At 38.0% G+C, this 19,013-nt stretch overlaps 2 protein-coding genes across 3 annotated transcripts; one reads left to right on the forward strand and one right to left on the reverse strand.

Annotated features, from left to right (window-relative positions):
• Positions 1-2,479: 2,479 nt before the first annotated feature.
• On the forward strand, positions 2,480-6,311 carry rps3a (ribosomal protein S3A). Its single transcript, XM_014020677.1, has 6 exons — positions 2,480-2,585; positions 3,215-3,318; positions 4,006-4,193; positions 5,489-5,697; positions 5,780-5,889; positions 6,140-6,311. Exons 1-6 carry the CDS (start codon positions 2,524-2,526, stop codon positions 6,265-6,267), a joined length of 801 nt encoding a protein of 266 aa, XP_013876131.1. The 5' UTR covers positions 2,480-2,523; the 3' UTR covers positions 6,268-6,311.
• Positions 6,312-6,605: 294 nt separating this feature from the next.
• sh3d19 (SH3 domain containing 19) lies at positions 6,606-15,373 on the reverse strand. Of its 2 annotated transcripts, none has more exons than XM_014020675.1 (21): positions 15,215-15,373; positions 13,582-13,621; positions 13,091-13,186; positions 12,932-12,971; positions 12,637-12,672; positions 12,284-12,438; positions 11,072-12,078; positions 10,819-10,932; positions 10,536-10,645; positions 10,174-10,214; positions 9,871-10,084; positions 9,732-9,800; positions 9,510-9,647; positions 9,360-9,426; positions 9,125-9,255; positions 8,852-8,910; positions 8,393-8,616; positions 7,961-7,995; positions 7,656-7,842; positions 7,406-7,506; positions 6,606-7,327 (listed from the first exon to the last, which is right to left on the reverse strand). In XM_014020675.1, the coding sequence occupies exons 7-21, from the start codon at positions 11,568-11,570 to the stop codon at positions 7,217-7,219; spliced, it is 2,100 nt and encodes a 699-aa protein (XP_013876129.1). In that variant the 5' UTR covers positions 11,571-12,078; positions 12,284-12,438; positions 12,637-12,672; positions 12,932-12,971; positions 13,091-13,186; positions 13,582-13,621; positions 15,215-15,373; the 3' UTR covers positions 6,606-7,216. The 2 variants fall into 2 exon arrangements, with proteins under 2 accessions (XP_013876129.1, XP_013876130.1); XM_014020676.1 differs by having other exon boundaries at positions 13,152-13,186; positions 15,215-15,363.
• Positions 15,374-19,013: the final 3,640 nt, after the last annotated feature.

A 19,013-nucleotide genomic window follows, 5' to 3' on the forward strand; every position in this document is an offset into this window, starting at 1 on the left:
AGATAGATGATAGATAGATAGATAGATAGATAGATAGATAGATAGATAGATAGATAGATAGATAGATAGATAGATAGATAGATAGATAGATAGAGTTAAAGTCTTAATTTTAAGCATGAACTAAAAAGCTATAAAATGATTATATGGAATTAAAAATGCCAATAATTGAAGTCTTAGCATTCCATTTAAACATGAAAATCCCATCCTACTGTTATGATTGTTGTCTGTGTTAATGTTTTATTTTAGTTTCTGTCTTGTCATCTGTTTTCTTCCTGTCTGCCTTTGCTCCAGCCCCGCCCACTTTCACCTGCTCCTCATATTTCTCTCCCAGGTGTTTCCTGTTTGTGCTCGTTAGTCTCACCTTTATATTCTGTCTTGTCTTCACTTCCCTGTCTGATCATTATTGTGCTGTTCACAGCCTGTATGTTTGTAACCTTGCCTAGCTACACCAAGTTAGTTTTTGAGCTGCCCTGTCAGCAATTTTTGTTTAATTAATCTTTATTTTTTTCCTTTTTGAAAACTGCCTGCATCATGGGTTCATTCCTGCCTGAGAATCATAACACCTACAAAACAAACAGAATGATTTATTAATACAGTGTTTCATACACACAAACGTATCACAAAAAACTCAGCAGAGAAATCATTTTAAAACTATAGCTTTTTTTGTAGAAGCAAACTAAGAGACGCCAGTTTCTTGAGGCACTAGAAGCCAAACATTAATGCAAGGCGACAGCTCGGCTTTGCTTGCCTTTTTATATTCTCTCCATCACCACAATCCAGGACATGTGATGTGCTTCTGGAGCTGCAATAATGAGGAGTCTCGCTTTCATTCTTGCCTGTAATCACACGAGTAAAATCCTCATCAAACTCATTTTGTATGATGATAAGTGCTCTAAATCTGTCTTCCTCAGTGTGTGTGTGTGTGTGTGTGTGTGTGTGAGACTTCAGATTTTCCCCTGCAGGGTGGATGAGCAGTTCTGAGTGTTGCCACAGAGGCAGCTGGCGTCACGGTTCCCCCTGACCTCCCAGTAAACGTGGAGCTGTTCCCTAGGAGGACCATGGGAGTCATGGAAGCCAGCAGCACCACCTGTCAGGTTGCAGGCCTTGTACTTTTTTTTGATGACCTGGGATCAGAAGATCGTGCCCATCTGTGAACTGTCTTTTTTTTTAAAAAAAAAAAAAGCACAAATTTTTACCTTTAAATGAAGAAATCCCATTACTGTTTAAGTCACTAAATCTAGCATGAAATTACCAACAGAACTCTTTTTTTATTATTATTACAATACCAGTATGGGTGGAGATGGGCTACACCTCTGCACGACCTGTTCACACATAGACAAGTTGTTCCTGTTAAGCAATTATAACAGTGCTCTTTTGTGCTTATATGTTTAACTTTAAGCATTATGATTTGATTTCGTGCTTCACTTGGCTTTTATTGAAAGCATTAAAGATAGTGAGTTTACACCACTGTGCACAAGTCTTACATCATTCACATTTATTTATATTTTGCTTTAAACGAACCAGATTTTATTGTAATATTTTAGCATGGTCTTTATTAAGTGTTTCTCAAATTCCCTGAAGATTTTTTCTTTGGATTTTGGCTGCTTTTTCACTCATTTTCATTTGTGCCTGACCACTTACAGAAGTTTTTTTTCTAAACCACTAAACTCTGACCTGAATCATTGAGACATAAAAGAACTGTACTCAAGGAATTAATCAGAGTTGTTTTGGCATGTAAAAGACAATAAAAAATGTTTTAATCGGATCCTCGTGCACTTTATAGCAGTCAATTTATTCCTATTTCTTTCTTCAAACCCACGAAAAACACCAAAATAACACATAAAACAGTAGCATGGATTCTCAAAGACCAATTAAACTTTGCAATGCTGAGTTTTAAATGAAAGACAATTTTTCTTTCATTCACATTTTTTACGTCAAAACAGTAAAAAGGCCAAAGACAAATAACATTAAAACAAGACCTTCAGAAAGATTGGTGAACTATAAATCATGACCACTTAAAATGATTACTAAAGGTTGGTTTCTTGCAAACAAAAAACAATGTAAGTAAAACTTTGGCACATTACTGTTTGAATCAGTGACCATGTTTAAGTTGTGCTTTCTGGTCCAGGCTGTCTTTAGAATTAGTTTTGCACTAGATGCACTTTCTGCACAACTGGGGCTCAAATCTGCAGCCTCAGGATCACTAGACCAGAGCACTGACCACAGAGCTAACACAGCCCTAATATCAGCAATAATAATAGACAATAAACAGGTTTGAGTGTCTTTCTTTTATTAATTCTGATTCCACAATTGATCCTATCTGAAATTTTAAAAAAAATATAAATATGCATGTTAAAAATATGTGTAACACAGGACATTTTCAGTCCTTCGCACTATGGGTGAATTAGTTTTGTACCACTAGAGGGCGCTAAAATAATTTTCAAGCACCTCTGAGTTTATCTCTTGTTCCTTTAACTCTCGCGAGACTTCCTGTTTCCTCCTCTTTTACTCCCTGTAGCCAACATGGCAGTCGGCAAGAATAAGAGGCTGACCAAAGGCGGCAAGAAAGGTGCCAAAAAGAAGATGTAAGTTGGAAATTATTACGCGGTTGTATGAAATAAGGTGTATATCTTTCGCAATTGCCCTTTGAGTTTAAGAAAAATTAAGGATGAAGCCGATATTAGGCAGATTGTAGAGGTCGGTGGCTAGCCTTCTCTTCGCCGGCCTCGGTGGTGCCGGATGGAATAACGACGTGCTCTATTTCTATGTTATGTATTGGAACAAAGTTTTTAAAATTACAAACATTTCCCAGGCTTGCAACGTTTACAGGGAAAATGATACGTAATTTATAAGCACGAATGGTTAATATTACTCTCTGTGCCAGTGCATAGTTCTGAGCTGTTGCTAAATCTTAGCATGAAGTGTCACGGCTTTGCACACCTCAGAGCATAACACAACTCCACATTTTAATTTCACGTCAAATAGTTCGCAAGTAAAGGAAGTAAAATACCCCTCGTGTTGTCCAGCTTTAAATAAGTTACTGATATTTATAAAAGTGAATTTAATCTTGCGTGCTAACATTAGCAGTTTGCATTTTAATATTAGATATTGAGTTAGCTTAGATTAGCATTGCAGACGTACTAGACAAGGGACTGCTCAGTTATTGCTGAGTTATTTTCTTTGTTTTTACAAGTTCTGTATTTTTCTTGTGCAGTGTGGACCCTTTCTCAAAAAAGGACTGGTATGATGTTAAGGCACCTGCCATGTTCAACATCCGCAATATCGGCAAGACCTTGGTCACCAGGACTCAGGGAACCAGTAAGTCCAAAAGAAAAAAGATAAATTTGTTTACATATAAAGCTGGCTGCTGTGCGTGAAGTACATTTAAAGGAAGTTTTGTTTTATGTTTTATTAGCCATAAAACATTGTTGAATTAATAAATTATTGTGGAGCCTTTGTTTTGTAAGATTCATAAGAGTGGACAAACAGATAATTTATATTTGAGGAGGAACTTTATTCATTAAACACTTATTTAGAAATCCTTCGTACGACAAGGGGAACAATTTAGTTGTGCTGACATTAAAATTTATTCTCATTAACAATAAATTTTATTACCCGTTGGACTGTCCAAAATACTATCCAAGAACCTGCCTGAGATGTGAAAGTTGAAAAGTAATCCTTGTTATGCAAATCTTAAGAGTGTTCCTATCTAAGGGAATGTGCATTTTCTAAGAGTAGTGCTCAAAAATTCACCACAAGGACGACAAATTCTGCAGTGACAAGTACATTGGCAAGCAGTTGTATTTAAGGTTTTCTGCCTCCAGTTCAGTTTTTGCTTTGTCTTTTTATTTTTGTCATTGTCTTACCTGCAGTAGACAGCAGTGATTAAAATTTGTTAGGGGAATTGGGGGATTCTACAATGTTTTTAATAGTATTTGCTCTTGTCCCATTGATTTTTGTTTCTCTTACCTCCTTTTCTGACTTGATTTCAACTGTATTTTTCAGGAATCGCCTCTGACGGTCTTAAAGGACGCGTGTTTGAGGTGAGCCTCGCTGATCTGCAGAACGATGAGGTGGCCTTCCGCAAGTTCAAGCTCATCACTGAAGATGTTCAGGGCAAGAACTGCCTCACCAACTTCCACGGCATGGACTTGACCCGTGATAAGATGTGCTCCATGGTCAAGAAGTGGCAGGTAAAGTTTTTTTTTTTAATAAATGGTAACAAGCACCTTTCCAAAATTGAGTTTTAGGAACAAAATACTTCATTTGACCAAAGTACTTTTTTACCTCATAAAATGATTGCTCTACTTGATAATACATTTGTAATTGAAAATTAATACTGAGTACACCTATGTTTTTGACATTTTTTTTTCCATTTGGAAATCATGGCAGTGCACACTTCAAGTGCGGTTTTGATCAAAAAGTTATATAAATATTAGTTTGTTTTTGAGTATGTAGTTGACAATTTTGGGGTCAACAGCATGAAATTGGCATGGAGAAGACTGGTCAATGGAGGCTGCTTAGGAGGCTTAAAATTAAACAAAATCAGTAACAGTAAAAGACTGCTTGGACTGTGATAATTCAAAGGCCATTATATTTCATATACCCAGCATTCATTTTCTACATACTTCAGTCCAATACTCAGTCTTAATAGGCTTGATGTGATTTGTGTTGTCTTCTAAATATGAAATAATGTTGTAAAGGTTGTTCTAATATCGTGCAACCCTACTTCAAATCAAAAAGAAAAAATAAGTAGGTCTTCTGGACGGGTTCTTCTTTAAAAGTCTGAAACTCCTCAGACTGAAGAAGTCTCTTGTTTCATTAAAGAAGAACCTGTCCAGAGGACCTACTTGTTTTATTTTTCTACCTGGATTACTGGGTTTCATCAGGACCTACTTCAAATGTTTTTAGGCAAAAACAGTGGAAATGTTTAGGCTCAGTGGGAGTTTGCTGTGATCAATCAATATTTTTTTTTATAAATTGACCCTTCAGAGTGAGCAAGCTTAAGAAAATTGACTTTGACTTAATTTTTATCTTAAGTTTTCAGGCTTGATGTGTTACACTATTTTGGCTGTATGTCAATGTATGAAACAGAACTCACTGTTCAGAGACAGTAGACTTATTGGCAGCAAATATGAACCAAAAACTTTTGGCCCAATTGTTTTCTCTGTTTAACACAACTTTTGCTGTTTGATAGATGCTATCACACGGCTATCCTTTTCTGTGGAGATTTGTATAGAGAATTTTAAAAAGTATTCGATTGTGTATTTGTAATCCCATAAAGCAATTGATTGCTGATATCTTGGGATCTGTGGTTGAAGGGTTAATATAAATAAAATTTAGATTTATTAGAGGTGGTTTGTTTTTTCATTTGCAAGATATCAAACCAGTGTAGCATTTCAATAAAACATTTTCATGTTGTGTCCGGTTTAGAGACTTAACATTTTGCATACAAAATGTGGTCTAATAAAGGTCTCTCTCCTTTCAGACCATGATTGAAGCCCATGTAGACGTTAAAACAACCGATGGATACCTTCTCCGTCTTTTCTGCGTGGGGTTCACAAAGAAGCGCACCAACCAGATCAGGAAGACCTCCTACGCCCAGCACCAGCAGGTCCGTCAGATCCGCAAGAAGATGATGGAAATCATGACCCGTGAGGTTCAAACTAATGACCTGAAGGAAGTGGTCAACAAGCTGTAAGTGGATTTCTGTTCTTCAGAGGTTTCACATTCAGCTGCTTGTTCAGTACATTAATCTGTTTGCCGTGTTGTGTTCCAGGATCCCTGACAGTGTTGGCAAAGACATTGAGAAGGCCTGCCAGTCCATCTACCCTCTGCATGATGTCTATGTCCGCAAGGTCAAGATGCTGAAGAAGCCCAAGTTTGAATGTAAGTGATACACACCTGTTTGTGAGAAAAGTATTTGGGAACGCATGACTGTTTCGGTCCCACATGGTCACCTGATTACTTTGAGATCACTGATGCTCCCCAGCAGTCATGTTGATTTGTTGACCTTGCAGAGGTTTGGTATTTTCATAAGCTTGTTTTGGGTGGATTAAAAAGTCATCACAAATGTATTTAAGAATCTTCATTGTGGGTTTTGGCTGCTGGTTTGAAATTCTCTCATCCTTTGTTGCAGTGGGCAAACTGATGGAGCTCCATGGTGAGGGTGGTACCGGCACCGCTGCAAAGGCATCTGGTGATGATACTGGAGCTAAGGTGGAGAGAGCTGATGGTTACGAGCCCCCCATCCAGGAGACTGTCTAAAAACATCCCAACAGATTTAATAAAAAATGTAAATGACCAACAAACTCTTGTTTTTCTTTGTTTACAAGTATAAATATATATATATGTGCTCAAAATGTGTTGAACTTGTACAAAAATGAGTTAGGGAGGCAGTTTTGTGGTTTAAACACTTGTGTTGGAAGTTGTCAAATACAGGCAAAAACAGAATTTGCTTTATTTTGTACGTTTTAATACAAAAAAATGGTTTCAGACTTTCCCTAATTCAAACATCTGAAAGGAATCTGAATTTCTGAAGAGATATTTGAACAAGCAGTGCTTTTCCACATTTATTGTGCATAAATTAAGATTGACAATCACCATGACTTTTTCCTTCATTTTAATAGTTTATTGACAATCACCATGACGTTTTCCTTCATTTTAATAGTTTTTGAGAGCTCATAACATGGGTGGGTGTGATTTGGGAGAATGGTTTGCATTTCTGCCAATGACAGCTATGAAAAATGAACCTGTGATGAGATTTTAAAATTCATACATTGTGCAAAACAATTCTGTAAGAAACCTTTACTTTTCACCATAATGTACATGCAGGTTATTGAAGCTTAAACATCTTGCAGACCATATCATTTGATAAACAATTTCAGAAGTAATGTCCCTTGCTGTTTTAATGTCAAATGGCCATTTTGAGTAAAATGTGGCTAACCTCCATGCATTACACTACTGTATACACAACCCACATGCAAGAATAAGAAACAGGTGACGTGAATGCCCAGCTGAATCCACAAGAAAACCAATATTGTCAAACTAGTTTATTTTTTTTATAACCGTCCAATTTAAAAGCAATAGAAAGTTACCACTGAATAAAAATACTGTACTTTAAAAGTGTCCAACATGGCTGCTTAAACATTTTCAAATTTAACTTGTTCTAAATGGCTTTGTTTCACCCAGAGCAGCAGCTCTGCACCTCATAACCTTAATCCAGTACTTGCACATAGTTTTTAGGAACCAGGGCCCGGTTTCCCTTCAACTCCCCCAGAAACCATTCATCATCTATAGACTCCAGATTAGTTATAATTTCTCCAACCTGTGCAAGAGAGAAAAAAAGTTGAAATATTCCAGTTCTTTTAGTTGATTTTTGTATTGGTAAAATACACCTGTTTACCTGAAATGAGAGCTCCTCATCAAACTTTGAGTCAAAGTTATACAGAGCCTTGGCTCGTCCACCAGCAGCTCCATTTCTCTGGTTATTGGTCATCTGTCCTTCTGAAGGCAGCATTGAAACAACTTGTTATTGCCTTTGTTATGAATTAGGTCAATTGGCTCATGATATTTTAATGGTCACGTGAGTTTTCATTAATCCAAGGGCAGTCATAAAACCTCATTAATACAAGGATATAATTAAGTCTTTGTACCTGTGTTTGTCTCGATGAAAGCCCTAGGGAACATGCCCTCTCTGCTGTTGAGCCTACCAAAGCTCCACTCCTTGTTTAAATGCTTTGTGACCAGGATTCTGTCACCTTGCTGAAAGGAAAGTTCATCGTTTGACTTGGCAGCGTAATCGTACAGAGCCACCGCCCACTCCACGCTGGACTTGTGCACCTGCAGAGAGAAAGAGAACATACAAGTGTGAAATGAATCTATACAAGCAGAACACAATGTCAGCTACATGACCAGCATCATCTTTGTTGGTGTTTCTGCTTCCGTAAATATTGGTTACCTGAGCAGGTGTAGCAGCCTCAGAAGCAGCCATGCCTGTGAAAATAGAGGAATAATAAAATAATAAAAGGCCAAATATGATTAATTATGAGCTAAGCACTTGTCGCTTTTATTTAGCAACTTTAGAGCAGTTGTGGGAGTTCATGACCCACTGTATGAGCTCCTCCCTTTGGACTGGACCTTATAAACAGATTTTTATTAACCAGAAACAGAATATCAAATTCCTGACATGCCACAGAGGGGGAGGCCTGTTCACAAAAAGTAAAATAGTGAATAAAGCCTCTTATTGAACACTAGTTTGGATCAAGCTCAAGGGTGAGATCAATTATCACATTTAGCATGTTAAAGATGTGTTTTAATGTGCTTTTAATAGAAAAAAAAAACAATAATTACAAATAGGCCTACATAGGTGTGGTTTGTTTTCAAACCTTACCAGGCAGTGCAACCCTGCCGGACTGCTGCACACTGGGAGGCGGAGGCAGATCTTCTATGATGTCCACAAAGTTAAGGGGGAAGATGCCGATGGAGATGCCCACCTGTCCCCGAGCCCAGTCCTGCCCCACGTACTCCTTCAGCTGGATAACGTCTCCCTCGGAGAACGACAGCTCATCACTGTGTTCCCCCTCAAAGTCAAACCTCGCCTCGCACCTCGGACCACTGGAAGGGATATTTCAGAATCTCATGTCAGGAATTTGACTTGGTGAGAGCACATGTGGAAGCACACAGAAAGTTATGCTAATAGAAATTTAACATACAGTAGCCTAACTGAAGTTTGGCATCGAAACACAAACTATAAATTAAAGGAATTTACTCATGATGTCAAAACAACAGAGCAGAATTATTTGAAAACAGATCAATGCAAAGATTTTTTTTAAAGCTGTAAAAACAGTACCTGATGGCTGCAGGTTTGGGCTTCGGTTTCTTGTCAGGGAGAGATTTTGGTGGGTTTGACTAATTAGGAACAAGAAAACAACATTATGAGCTGGAAAGTGTTGCTGGGGAGAGGGATGTCTGGGTTTCTCTTCTAGACCCCTTGTCTCCATGACCTGACTACGGATAAGCGACAGAAGATGGATGGAAAAAGCCACTAACTTGCTTCTTTCATTGGCTTTGACTTAAATCACTTTGTTTCTGAGAAACAGATGAGAAAATTCCTGCAACGTACCAAGACTTGGACATAATTGATAGGAAAGTAACCAATGGATCCATTCAAGGTCCCTCTGTACCACTGGTCATCCATCTTCTCCACATCTGTCACTATATCTCCTTCTCGAAGATCCAGATCGTCTAAATTCCCTGAAGTAAAACCAAACATACATCAAACATCACCTCCCAAGATTTTTAAATGCACCAATATATTTTTCTACATGATTGTCTTCTGAAAGAAACTGATCCATTACCTGGAAAATAGTCATACAAAGCTTGAACTTTTAATCCACAACTGTCTCCACCAGAGGCACCGGCATCCTGCAGAGATAAGGTAAAGATTTATGTCGGAGCTCACTGAGCACAGAAAAGGAAGAACCAGTTATTCCTAAAGAGTAATGTACCGGCGGGGAGGACCAGTCTGACTCAAGAGGAGTTATGACATTCATCAGAGTCTTGCGTACTCTCCCCCTGACGTCGCCAACTTGGCACTCAAACTCATTGCCGTTGACCTCTTCCAGTAGCAGAATAACTTCATTTTTCTGTCGTGAACACCAAAAACAAACATTCAGTTTCACTGTTCAAGAGCAAGGAAGGGAGTGCTATAATGTGCGAGTTTTGGTGACCTGCAATGACAACTCCCCGGAATCACTCCCATCAAAGTCAAACGTTGCAATCCCGTGAGGAAGTGGAAGCTGGTAAAATACATAAAGTGTTAACACTCAAGTAGCCATTTTAGAAATACACCTCAGTTGTGCATCTCACAGTGTATTTGTTGTAAAGACGGTGTCCTGGACAGGGTCTTGGAGGTACGAGGAGTCCCTTCTTAAGGGGCTTTTGCGACAGGTTTTTAGTCGTAGGTTGCGGCTGTACTGATTGGGATCGGCCCACCGTCGGAAGGTTCGGTGGAAGAGATCTTCCTGGGCCCGTTTTGGCCGGAGGAGGACGAGGTGGGAGTGATTTGGTCATGCTGGGATTTCTGAAGAAAACCATGAAAAAAATTGAATTAGACACCGTCTTTAAAACACTCGTGATGTAATTCTTTAATTTAACCGACTGTTTTTTTACCGAGGTGGGAGGGACAGCTGGGGTCCAATACTATAAGAATTCTGCAAACAAAAAAGGACTTTGTGAAATTTTCCACGCATTAAAAATGTCTTGATAAATGGTGTAGCCTGAACCTAATGTAACTAAAGCTCACAACATTCACAAGCAAAGCATTCATGGGGCTACAACAGTTTCTTTGTGCGTAGAAAGAAGAGAAGGTGAAGCAGGTGAGCTTCAAGGTACAGAACAAACTAAAGGAAGAACTTTTTATTTTATCTCAGTTGTATACTGTAACTAGTTTTAATAAAACTTTTTTTTCCTTTTTTCTTTTTCGGGGGGTGGGGGGGGGGTCCCTAAAATTCAAATCTGGGCACTGATTTTACCTGAAGGTACAGTGATTGTGTGATGCCTGGTCTGTTGCCTCCCGGGTTGTTTACACCTCCAATAAGGTTCCGAGCTGGAAGGGTAGGAGCACTGTCCTGATAGTTTTCCACTAAAAAAAATAAATAAATAAAAATTCTGCCTTTAGTACATCATATTAAACCCATGTGCTTATTTATAATTAATGATCTCAAAGTGATTGAAATATTCCAAAGTTTTGGATATGTAATAAAAAACCTCTTAATACAAAAAAAAAAAACAAAAAAAAAAACACATTGAACTCACTTAGACCTGTCTTGCTGGGAACCTTGATAATTGTTGGTTTTCTTACTGCAGTTGGCTTGTTGCTGAAGCTTCCACTCCTATCCATGTTGTACTGAGGTTTGACTGGGGTGTTATCTGAAAGAGAGAGTCACATATTTTTATTACGCTGCACAAAAAGAATCGAACAACAACAATCTCGAAGCGAAAACCAGCCTTATCTCATGTATAAAACATGGTAAAGGTAGCATCATTGCTCCAACTGAATGGTACTCACTGATCAGGCTGTCCACACGCTCATTGTCTGTGAACCTGGAGGCTGAGTTATGGTTGTTTATATTCAGGTTGGGTCTCAGTGGTTCTCTGAAAGACATCGCTGAAGGCATGGGTGGAAACGGCGACACGTCTTCGTCGATGCTCTCCGATCTGGTCAGCACAGGAGGAAATGATCTGTGAGGTGTGTTCCCTTTGCTGTGCAAAGCCTCCAGCTCATCTCTTATGGACTGGCCCCCTGGTTTTGCAGCAGGCTGAGGTCTGGGGCTTGTGAAAGGGTTTTGGTTGTTTTGTGCAGCTGGTGTATTTAAACAGAAGTCATCTACACTTGGAGGTTTAAAAGCTACAGAAGGTTTAGTAGCAACTGGAGGTTTGTAGGAGGCCCTCCTGGGCGGAAGACTGATTTGGGGTGGTTGGGACTCATTTCCCCCTTCGGCACCAGCCTGGCTCTCGAAAGCCTGGATCCTGGCACGGAAGTTCTGTTGACCGTTATTGGGGTTCATCTCTCCCACTGCATCTTCGTCTTGAGAAATCTCGTCTGGTTGTCCAACAGTGCAAGTGCTTCCCTCACACTTGTTACTATCGCTCAAGACCTCCAGGAATTCCTTCAAGAGCCTATTAGTGGAAACTTGTTGTGAATTAAAGGGATGTTTTTTACAGTTTTCATCAAGTTCGACCTGAACTTTGAGCTGCTCTTCTTTTGCAAACTTGCGCAGTTTTGTACGAGGACGTGGAATGGGTGGTTGCCTGTTTTCTGAGTTTGACGAGGTGTGGGGCTAAAGGCGAAAGAACAGATTTGTGGGAATATTCCAGTGAACAGTGACAGATCTAGTGGATGTGTGCGAGGAATCTGCCTTTTCAAGTTTTTTTTTGTGTCACATTTAGAGTCGCTTCGGACCTCGGTGACCGTAAACGATGTTTTTGTTCGAATCTTTACGCGTCTTTCAGATGCAGGTTTTCTTTCTGCTGTTTTTGCCAACAATGGCCTCGAGGGCTTTTGAGGCTTTTTACCTGGACACAAAAAAATAATCATATTTAGAAAACTATAAAAGCTATAAAAGTGCTTGAAAAGAAAGTAACTAGACTTAAAAACAAAAGAAAAAAACTGCCTAGGTCTAATTACTTAGACCAAAAACTTTCCCATGAAGGCAAATCTTTTCTAATATGCACCCATAAAATCCCATCAAATAGTTTGTGAAGATGACTGATGCCTCACCAACAGGACTTCTTGGGTGGTGGTGCAGTTTCTCCACAGCATGAAACAGTCTCTTTCCTGTCTGTCTGTGTGCAGCTTTTGCTGATGCAGGTGCTCCTGCGGGGGGCTGCAGTGGGCTTGATAATCTGATTCTCCCAGGTCTTCTCCTGAATCACCTGATCAGAGGACAGTGGAGACCGACTTATGAAAAAGAGACACGCACATATCGTGTTTAGTCCTTAGCGCAACAGTTTGATGCTTGCTCCAACTCATAAACGTCACTTCAGTATGTGAACATAGCTTCATGATGATTCATACTAAAAAGTATATTTTGTTGCATCAGACAGATGAACAGTCAAATAAAAAAAATCTACCTGTGAGACAGTCTGGATGCCAGCAGACCGGTCTGTCTGAGGAGGAAAAAACACAGATTCAGATGAATGACAAACACTATAAATACCAGGGAGACTAAAGACTTCCATTTCCAGTCCGCCATAAACATGAACTTCCAAAAGATTTTTTTCTTAATCCTGCTAGCAGCCACCAAAACAAATCTGACATTTCCATATCACTGTATTGAGCAAATAACTTACGTATGTTCACCATATAAACACGGTCAAAGTAAAAAAAGGAAAACAAAAAAAAAAAAAACAAAGAAAAAGTATTTACCTTCTTTCTGTTCTGCTGTTATTTTGAGAGTTTATTCTTGCTGATAGAAGAAAAATGGTTTGTCTTTATTTCAGATTGAACAAAAGTATCATTTTATCACATTTAATAAATTTTTGACATTTTCTTAAAAATGTGGAAAGTGACAAAAATTCACCTTACTTTAAAAAAAGTATGATTCTTTTGGTGTGGAATTCTTGGATCCAATTAAAAACAAACTCACTTGGTTTGACAGCAGCTCATAGAGATGACAGGGGTCTTTGAGAAAAGAAAGTAAAGCACAACATGAATCCTGATAAAGGCATGAACTGTCACTGGTGTTTAAAAATCAGAAGAAATCTCTACACACATCAAATATTCACAAACACATATTCTCTGGTTACCGCCACGTGCCTGACAGACAAATAAACACATCCAATAGGATTACCAATTATTCTAATAAAAAAATATATACTTTTTTATTCACCAACTAAAAAAAGTTATCCTTCACAAAAACCACATGACTGAGAAGTTTGGGGGACTTGTCTCTGTGCGGACCGCCTGCCTGTCCGAACTCTATTGTTTCATCCATTCACAACTTCACAATCAGCAGATCTGAGTGTTAAAAAGGCCAACAGCACACTGCTCTACCACAGCAGTTAACCATGACCTACCGGACAAGGAAATGTTCTAGTTTAGTCCTTTCAGTTGGATCTGTGAAAAGAAAGAAAGAAAATAAATCAAAGTTTTGTTTATTTTATTAAAAGACATGTGACATGCAGCCAGATCATAATGTTGTAAACTTTATTAACTAGAAGAAAATATGGAACCATATAAAAATACTATTGATCTTCTCTTCTTGGAAGAAACATTTTCGTTTTACGGATTGTTGTATATGAATGTATTTTTGGAAAGATAATGCTGATGCAAAAAAAAAAATTCACACGGTGAGATATTTTCATGTGCAGAAACAGGAAGTGATGACAAAAGGGTCTGAATGTAAACAGTGCGAAAACCAACAACACAAAGAATCTGATAGTTCTTTAAATTATTTTGAGTCTTATCAGAAAGAAGTCAGAGTTCAAATACTGTTTCAATATTTCCCTTTCTAAAAGGAATTTCCCTTTGACGTCAAAAGAAAAATATGCCAGTTATGTGACAAAATTGGTAAAATTGTGTATTATGCCACGTTTCTTAAACATAAACATGTTTTTTGTGGCTTTTTGTGAAGGAAATGCACGTGCTTCAATCATCCGGTTGCCACACAATTTTAACATAGGAAAATTAAAATATAAAACATTAGTGGGCTTCTTCGTTTGCATATACTCATGTCTAGACATTTTGTTTATGCAATTTTGCTTGCTGCTTTTTCATTGGCCCCTTTCTACCCGAAGTGCATTGTAGAAGGACAAATTCATTGTAAAATCGTAGTTTCATGTAAATAAAAGACCAATAAATGTAAATAAAAATCATAAAATGTAAAACTTTAATAAGTAATAAATGGTAACTGCTTGAGGAGGATGTTAAAAATTACAGCAAATTAAAGACTTTTTTCTTTAAAACATTTGACGTATTAAGCTGAGACTAGTGTAACTTTAATGCGTTTTGGATGATTTAAGTGACCCGAGGCCTGAGTTACAGATCAAATGCCCAAATTCTCTGTAAAACCTAGTGAGAGTGAAACTAAAAGCACACAGCCATCTTTTTGTTTCATTCTGATTCCATTATTACTTGACAGACTTTCCCACTCCTTTAAAACTTAAAGTTCAGCAGCATCAGCTGAACCTGCAGGAGCAGTTTAAACCTGACGAACTTGTCGGTGTGCTTTCAGGAGAGCATGCAGCGCTCTCTTCACATTCACAGTAATATTTCATGTTCTATATGATCTGAGGACATATTTAGACTTAAATGGACAGTGTACATGTCTTAAAACATATGTGGTAGATGAAATAAATAAGGATTTATGTTTTATTATCTGAACAGTGAAGGGAAAAATGCAGGTAGTGGTTGTAGAGGACTGTTGTCACCACCTGCTGTAGCCTTAAACAGTGACATCACTGGAAGTCGTCACACCTGTTACTTATTGTTTGTTAGAGCCACAGTGTTTTTGATTAAAGTTTAACAGCATTCGAGGCTAAAGTTAATCATTTACTTAGTGAAATGTTTTTTTCTTACTTTCTGACAAAGTTTAAAGTTCTAAACCACGATCAACCACCTATGTTGTCTGACAGCTGTAGTCTCATCAGAGCACAGGCTGCAGCATTAAACAAACAGCTCACTTCTAAAACTAAACCATGAGGCTCCTACCTGTATGAAATAGGAAAAGTCCTCAGCGTGCAGAAAAACAGAAAAACAGAACAACAATTCCCACATGGATCGGTCTCTCCAGGTCCCTGTTGAGGGCAAAGAAACAACCTGAAGGCAGCAGCAACACACCCACTCTGAGAACAGAGAAGAAAGAGGGACGGCCTTTTCTCTCTTCTCTTCTGTTTACTCAGCCAATCTGGTGAACTGGAATGTGATCATTCAGGAAGTAGAGCCTGTCTGGGTACTCAAAGCTTTTCTTGTTCTAAACAGTCTCTAACATAAAACATAAAGTCACTGGTGTGGACTTTGAGTCATAACGTCTTGTGAGCTGCTCAGAATTAGAATCAGTAGTGAGTTGAAATTTGGAACTTGCTGAACTAAATCAGTGGTCTGCAACCTGTGGCTCTGGGTCCACATGTGGCTCTTTGGTCCCTCTGCAGTGGCCCTTTAAAGCTTTGACCAAAACATGGGATACATTTTTTGTAGTTGTTTTTTATAGTTGTTTTTTTTTACAGCGACAACACTCTTTATACTAATTCAAAGAGTGAAACATGTTTGATTAGTTTGATTAGATCACGCTAATAGAGTTTGTTGACCATTTCAGTAATCCAACTTACGGTATGATTTCCTTTTTTTTTTCTCAAATTCAGGCAAGACAAAATGCTGAGAAGAAATATGGTGAGTTCATTAGATAAATATATTTAGTATAAACATTTTTTTGTTTGTTTGCTTACATGGATAGGGTATTTTATTAAATGCAAAAATAATATTAAAATTTCAAGTTCACTGTATATTTTAATTGTGTGCCATCGCCTGACAATAGGCTTGATTGGCTCTATAGTTCATAGAGGGTCATGTGCCTCATCACCTGACTTGTTGGTTTGGATGCTTTGGCTGTGGTTATTTGGTGTTTTGTTACGTGTACGTTGTGAGTGCAGGCGGGGTTCAACGTCCCCTTGCAACTGCCAAACAGCTGTAGCATGTTTGGCAGCTCTGGACACATTTTATTAGTGATCCAAGGGGAAGATATGGCTCTTTATTGCAGGGGTCCCCAAACTTTTCCCTGTAAGGGCCACATAACTTTTCTCTTCTCTGGTGGGGGGCCAGAGTCAGTTTGTAATAGAAAAAGTGTGACGATTGCAGGAGTGCCTAATTGTAAAAAATTATTGTTTTCCAGAAAGCACAATCAAATAACCCTCTCTGGGTTCTTCACAGGAAAAATCCAGGAAATAAATCCCTTAAGTTCATGCCATGATTTCTCTCTCATTAACTATTCAAGCCCAATAATAATAATAATAATAATAATAATAATAAATCTAAATATGTTCTGTGCATCGTAGTCCAGCAATAAATAAATAAGTACATTACAGAAAACCCACATGAAGTTTTTTTTATTTATACATTAACATGTTGAAAATGTAAAAATAAATACATTTTAAAAACTGAAAAAAAAATCACATGTTTACAGTTTGTTTCACATGTTAATCTAACTAGTATTCACAGGTTTAAACATTTACATTTTCACATGTAAAGTTAATGTGTGTTCTTTTCTGTAAGTTTGGAGTAAATAAATAAAAACTAAAGATGTTTGTGGGTTTTTTTTTTCATGTGGCGAACACTTTGAATAAGAAGACATGAACTTCACGTGTGGAAAACACTTGATGTTTTTACATCACTGAAACACTCTTTGCACCTACTTTCATGTAGGATTTTGGAACGTTTTCCCACACAGTCATGTGATCCCATCTGATTTAAGATCATATGTGAAAAAAATATGCCCGTTTTATTATTATAATTTATTGAAAAATACATTGGATGTTTTACTTAAAAGTCAAATTCCTTAAATGCAGTTTGGAAAAAAAGTTTCCTCCATTATTTGTAGTTTACTTGCATCTTCCTACATATCAGGATTTTTGCACGCTTTTAGTTAAAGTTTTTTGAAGTTTTACTGTTTCACTTTTAGAAGGCGAGGACAGAACCCTCATTTATCTGCCACTAGATGGTGCTGTAGACCTGTTTTACTCTCTAACCCCAGTCACACTTTCAATTCAACAGGTCACCGCCTTGTTCTGGAGATCTGAGGATGTGGTTGATAAAAAAAAATGTGTTGTCTTGTATTTCAGCAAAAATGGTAGCTGAAAGTTAAATCTAACAAAACATGGATTAAAGCACTGCCTCTGCTCAGGTATAGAGAGTTATAGGGACCCTAATTAAATAAAGAAATAAAGCATGAATTAAAACCTATAATTAGCACAATACTACCTTAACTGGGATGAAATGACCAAAACAGTAGCAAACCTAAAATCAACAAAACAGTAGCTAAAAATAGAAAATAGCATAAATATCAGTAGCTAAAAACAAAGGAAAAATGTAACATGAAATCAATGGCAATGCTAGGGTTAACACGATTAAAAGCTAAAATGGCCAAAACTGTAGGTAAGCACAACATAAAAGAAACAGTAGCTAAAAGCTAAAGTTTGCCAAAAACAGTAGCTAGGACTTAAAATGTGCACAGTTAAAGCTAAGATTGGCAATTCAGAAACTAAAACAACAAAAAAAGTAGTTCAAATCTAAATAATTTGGACCACAATGGAAATAAGCTTTATGCTTTATTGTGTTATCCGTTTATGTTAATGTTATATGCAGTGCCATTCATAGAATAAATAAAATGATGAAAAACATGAATGAATAAAAATAAGATCAGCAGGACAATTGCTAAAAATCTTAATTAACAAAATAAGCTAAAAATACAGCTAAAACCTTAAAACAACTAAACCTTAAAACAAAACAAAAACTAAAAACCTCACATTAGCTAGGATTAAAAGTCATCGTTCATTTTATTCCCTATACTTTTCTTCACGAGCTTCTTTTCTGGCAGAGACGCGCGCGCGTGTTTGTGTGCGCGCGTGTTGTGGTGAAACTGGAAGCGCTCCTTTTCTTTCCTCAGAGGTGGAACTGGGAGGAGTTTTCAGAGGAGTGTAGAGGAGCAGCAGCCTGGTTCTGTGGAGCCTGTGTGGATTTTTGGACTGAAGTGGGACAGAGACCGTGTGGAAGCTGGAAAAACAACCAGGATAGTCACTCCTGGAAGGAAGGACGCAGCTGCGGGTTTCTGTGGTTTTAAAGCTCGCTGTCTGCTGACTGTCCGATGGTCCGTCCGACACAGTTCCACGGTAAGGAAGCTCACATCTATAATTATATACATATATTATCTATCTATACAAATATAAATCTGCAGAAAGAGTTTGACGCTGAACAGATTAGATAATTAATCCGTGACTGACATGTGCGCCTGTTTGGGAGGGTCGGGACTCTCCACACCATCTGTTTCAGTTTTTTTCTTCTTCCCGCCCTCGGGAGAACTCAGTGAAGTGTCAGACTACATCATTGCAAAGTTACAGAAGTGAAAACCTAACCTGAGTTTTTCTGTTTGCTTCCTCTTTTCCTGCTGTAAACATTAAACACGCAGACAGGGATAAAGTCCCTCCCCCCTCTCTCTGCTCATAATTCACTTTCATAACCAGAACATGTTGCCTGGTTTCATAGTCTGCCTGAAGTTAGGAGGGAAAAAACTGCCATAATGCTGCTGTTTTTTTTATTTTTTATTTTTTTTAATTATTTTTTTAATATAAGTCTGAGATTCAGATTGACCTTTTTTGGGAGTACTCAGATATCCACTGTGTGTTAGAGACACAAAACACAGGTGCTGAGTTACCTGCAGATGCATGTTAATCTTTAAAGGCTGCCAATTTCTCACACACACACACACACACACACACACACACACACACACACACACACA

This window comes from Austrofundulus limnaeus, unplaced genomic scaffold (genome assembly GCF_001266775.1).
Source record: "Austrofundulus limnaeus strain Quisiro unplaced genomic scaffold, Austrofundulus_limnaeus-1.0 Scaffold263, whole genome shotgun sequence".
Classification (NCBI taxonomy): domain Eukaryota; kingdom Metazoa; phylum Chordata; class Actinopteri; order Cyprinodontiformes; family Rivulidae; genus Austrofundulus; species Austrofundulus limnaeus.

What these genes read in the sequence shown, in the direction of transcription:
- rps3a (XM_014020677.1), top strand. Translation starts at nt 2,524, where the DNA reads ATGGCAGTCGGCAAGAATAAGAGGCTGACCAAAGGCGGCAAGAAAGGT. An exon ending in AAAGGTGCCAAAAAGAAGAT is followed by an intron (nt 2,586 to 3,214) that starts GTAAGTTGGAAA and finishes TTTCTTGTGCAG; the next exon opens with TGTGGACCCTTTCTCAAAAA. An exon ending in CACCAGGACTCAGGGAACCA is followed by an intron (nt 3,319 to 4,005) that starts GTAAGTCCAAAA and finishes TGTATTTTTCAG; the next exon opens with GAATCGCCTCTGACGGTCTT.
- sh3d19 (XM_014020675.1), bottom strand. Translation starts at nt 11,570, where the DNA reads ATGAACCCCAATAACGGTCAACAGAACTTCCGTGCCAGGATCCAGGCT. An exon ending in TCCCAGCAAGACAGGTCTAA is followed by an intron (nt 10,646 to 10,818) that starts GTGAGTTCAATG and finishes TATTTTTTTTAG; the next exon opens with TGGAAAACTATCAGGACAGT. An exon ending in CAGCTGTCCCTCCCACCTCG is followed by an intron (nt 10,085 to 10,173) that starts GTAAAAAAACAG and finishes GGTTTTCTTCAG; the next exon opens with AAATCCCAGCATGACCAAAT.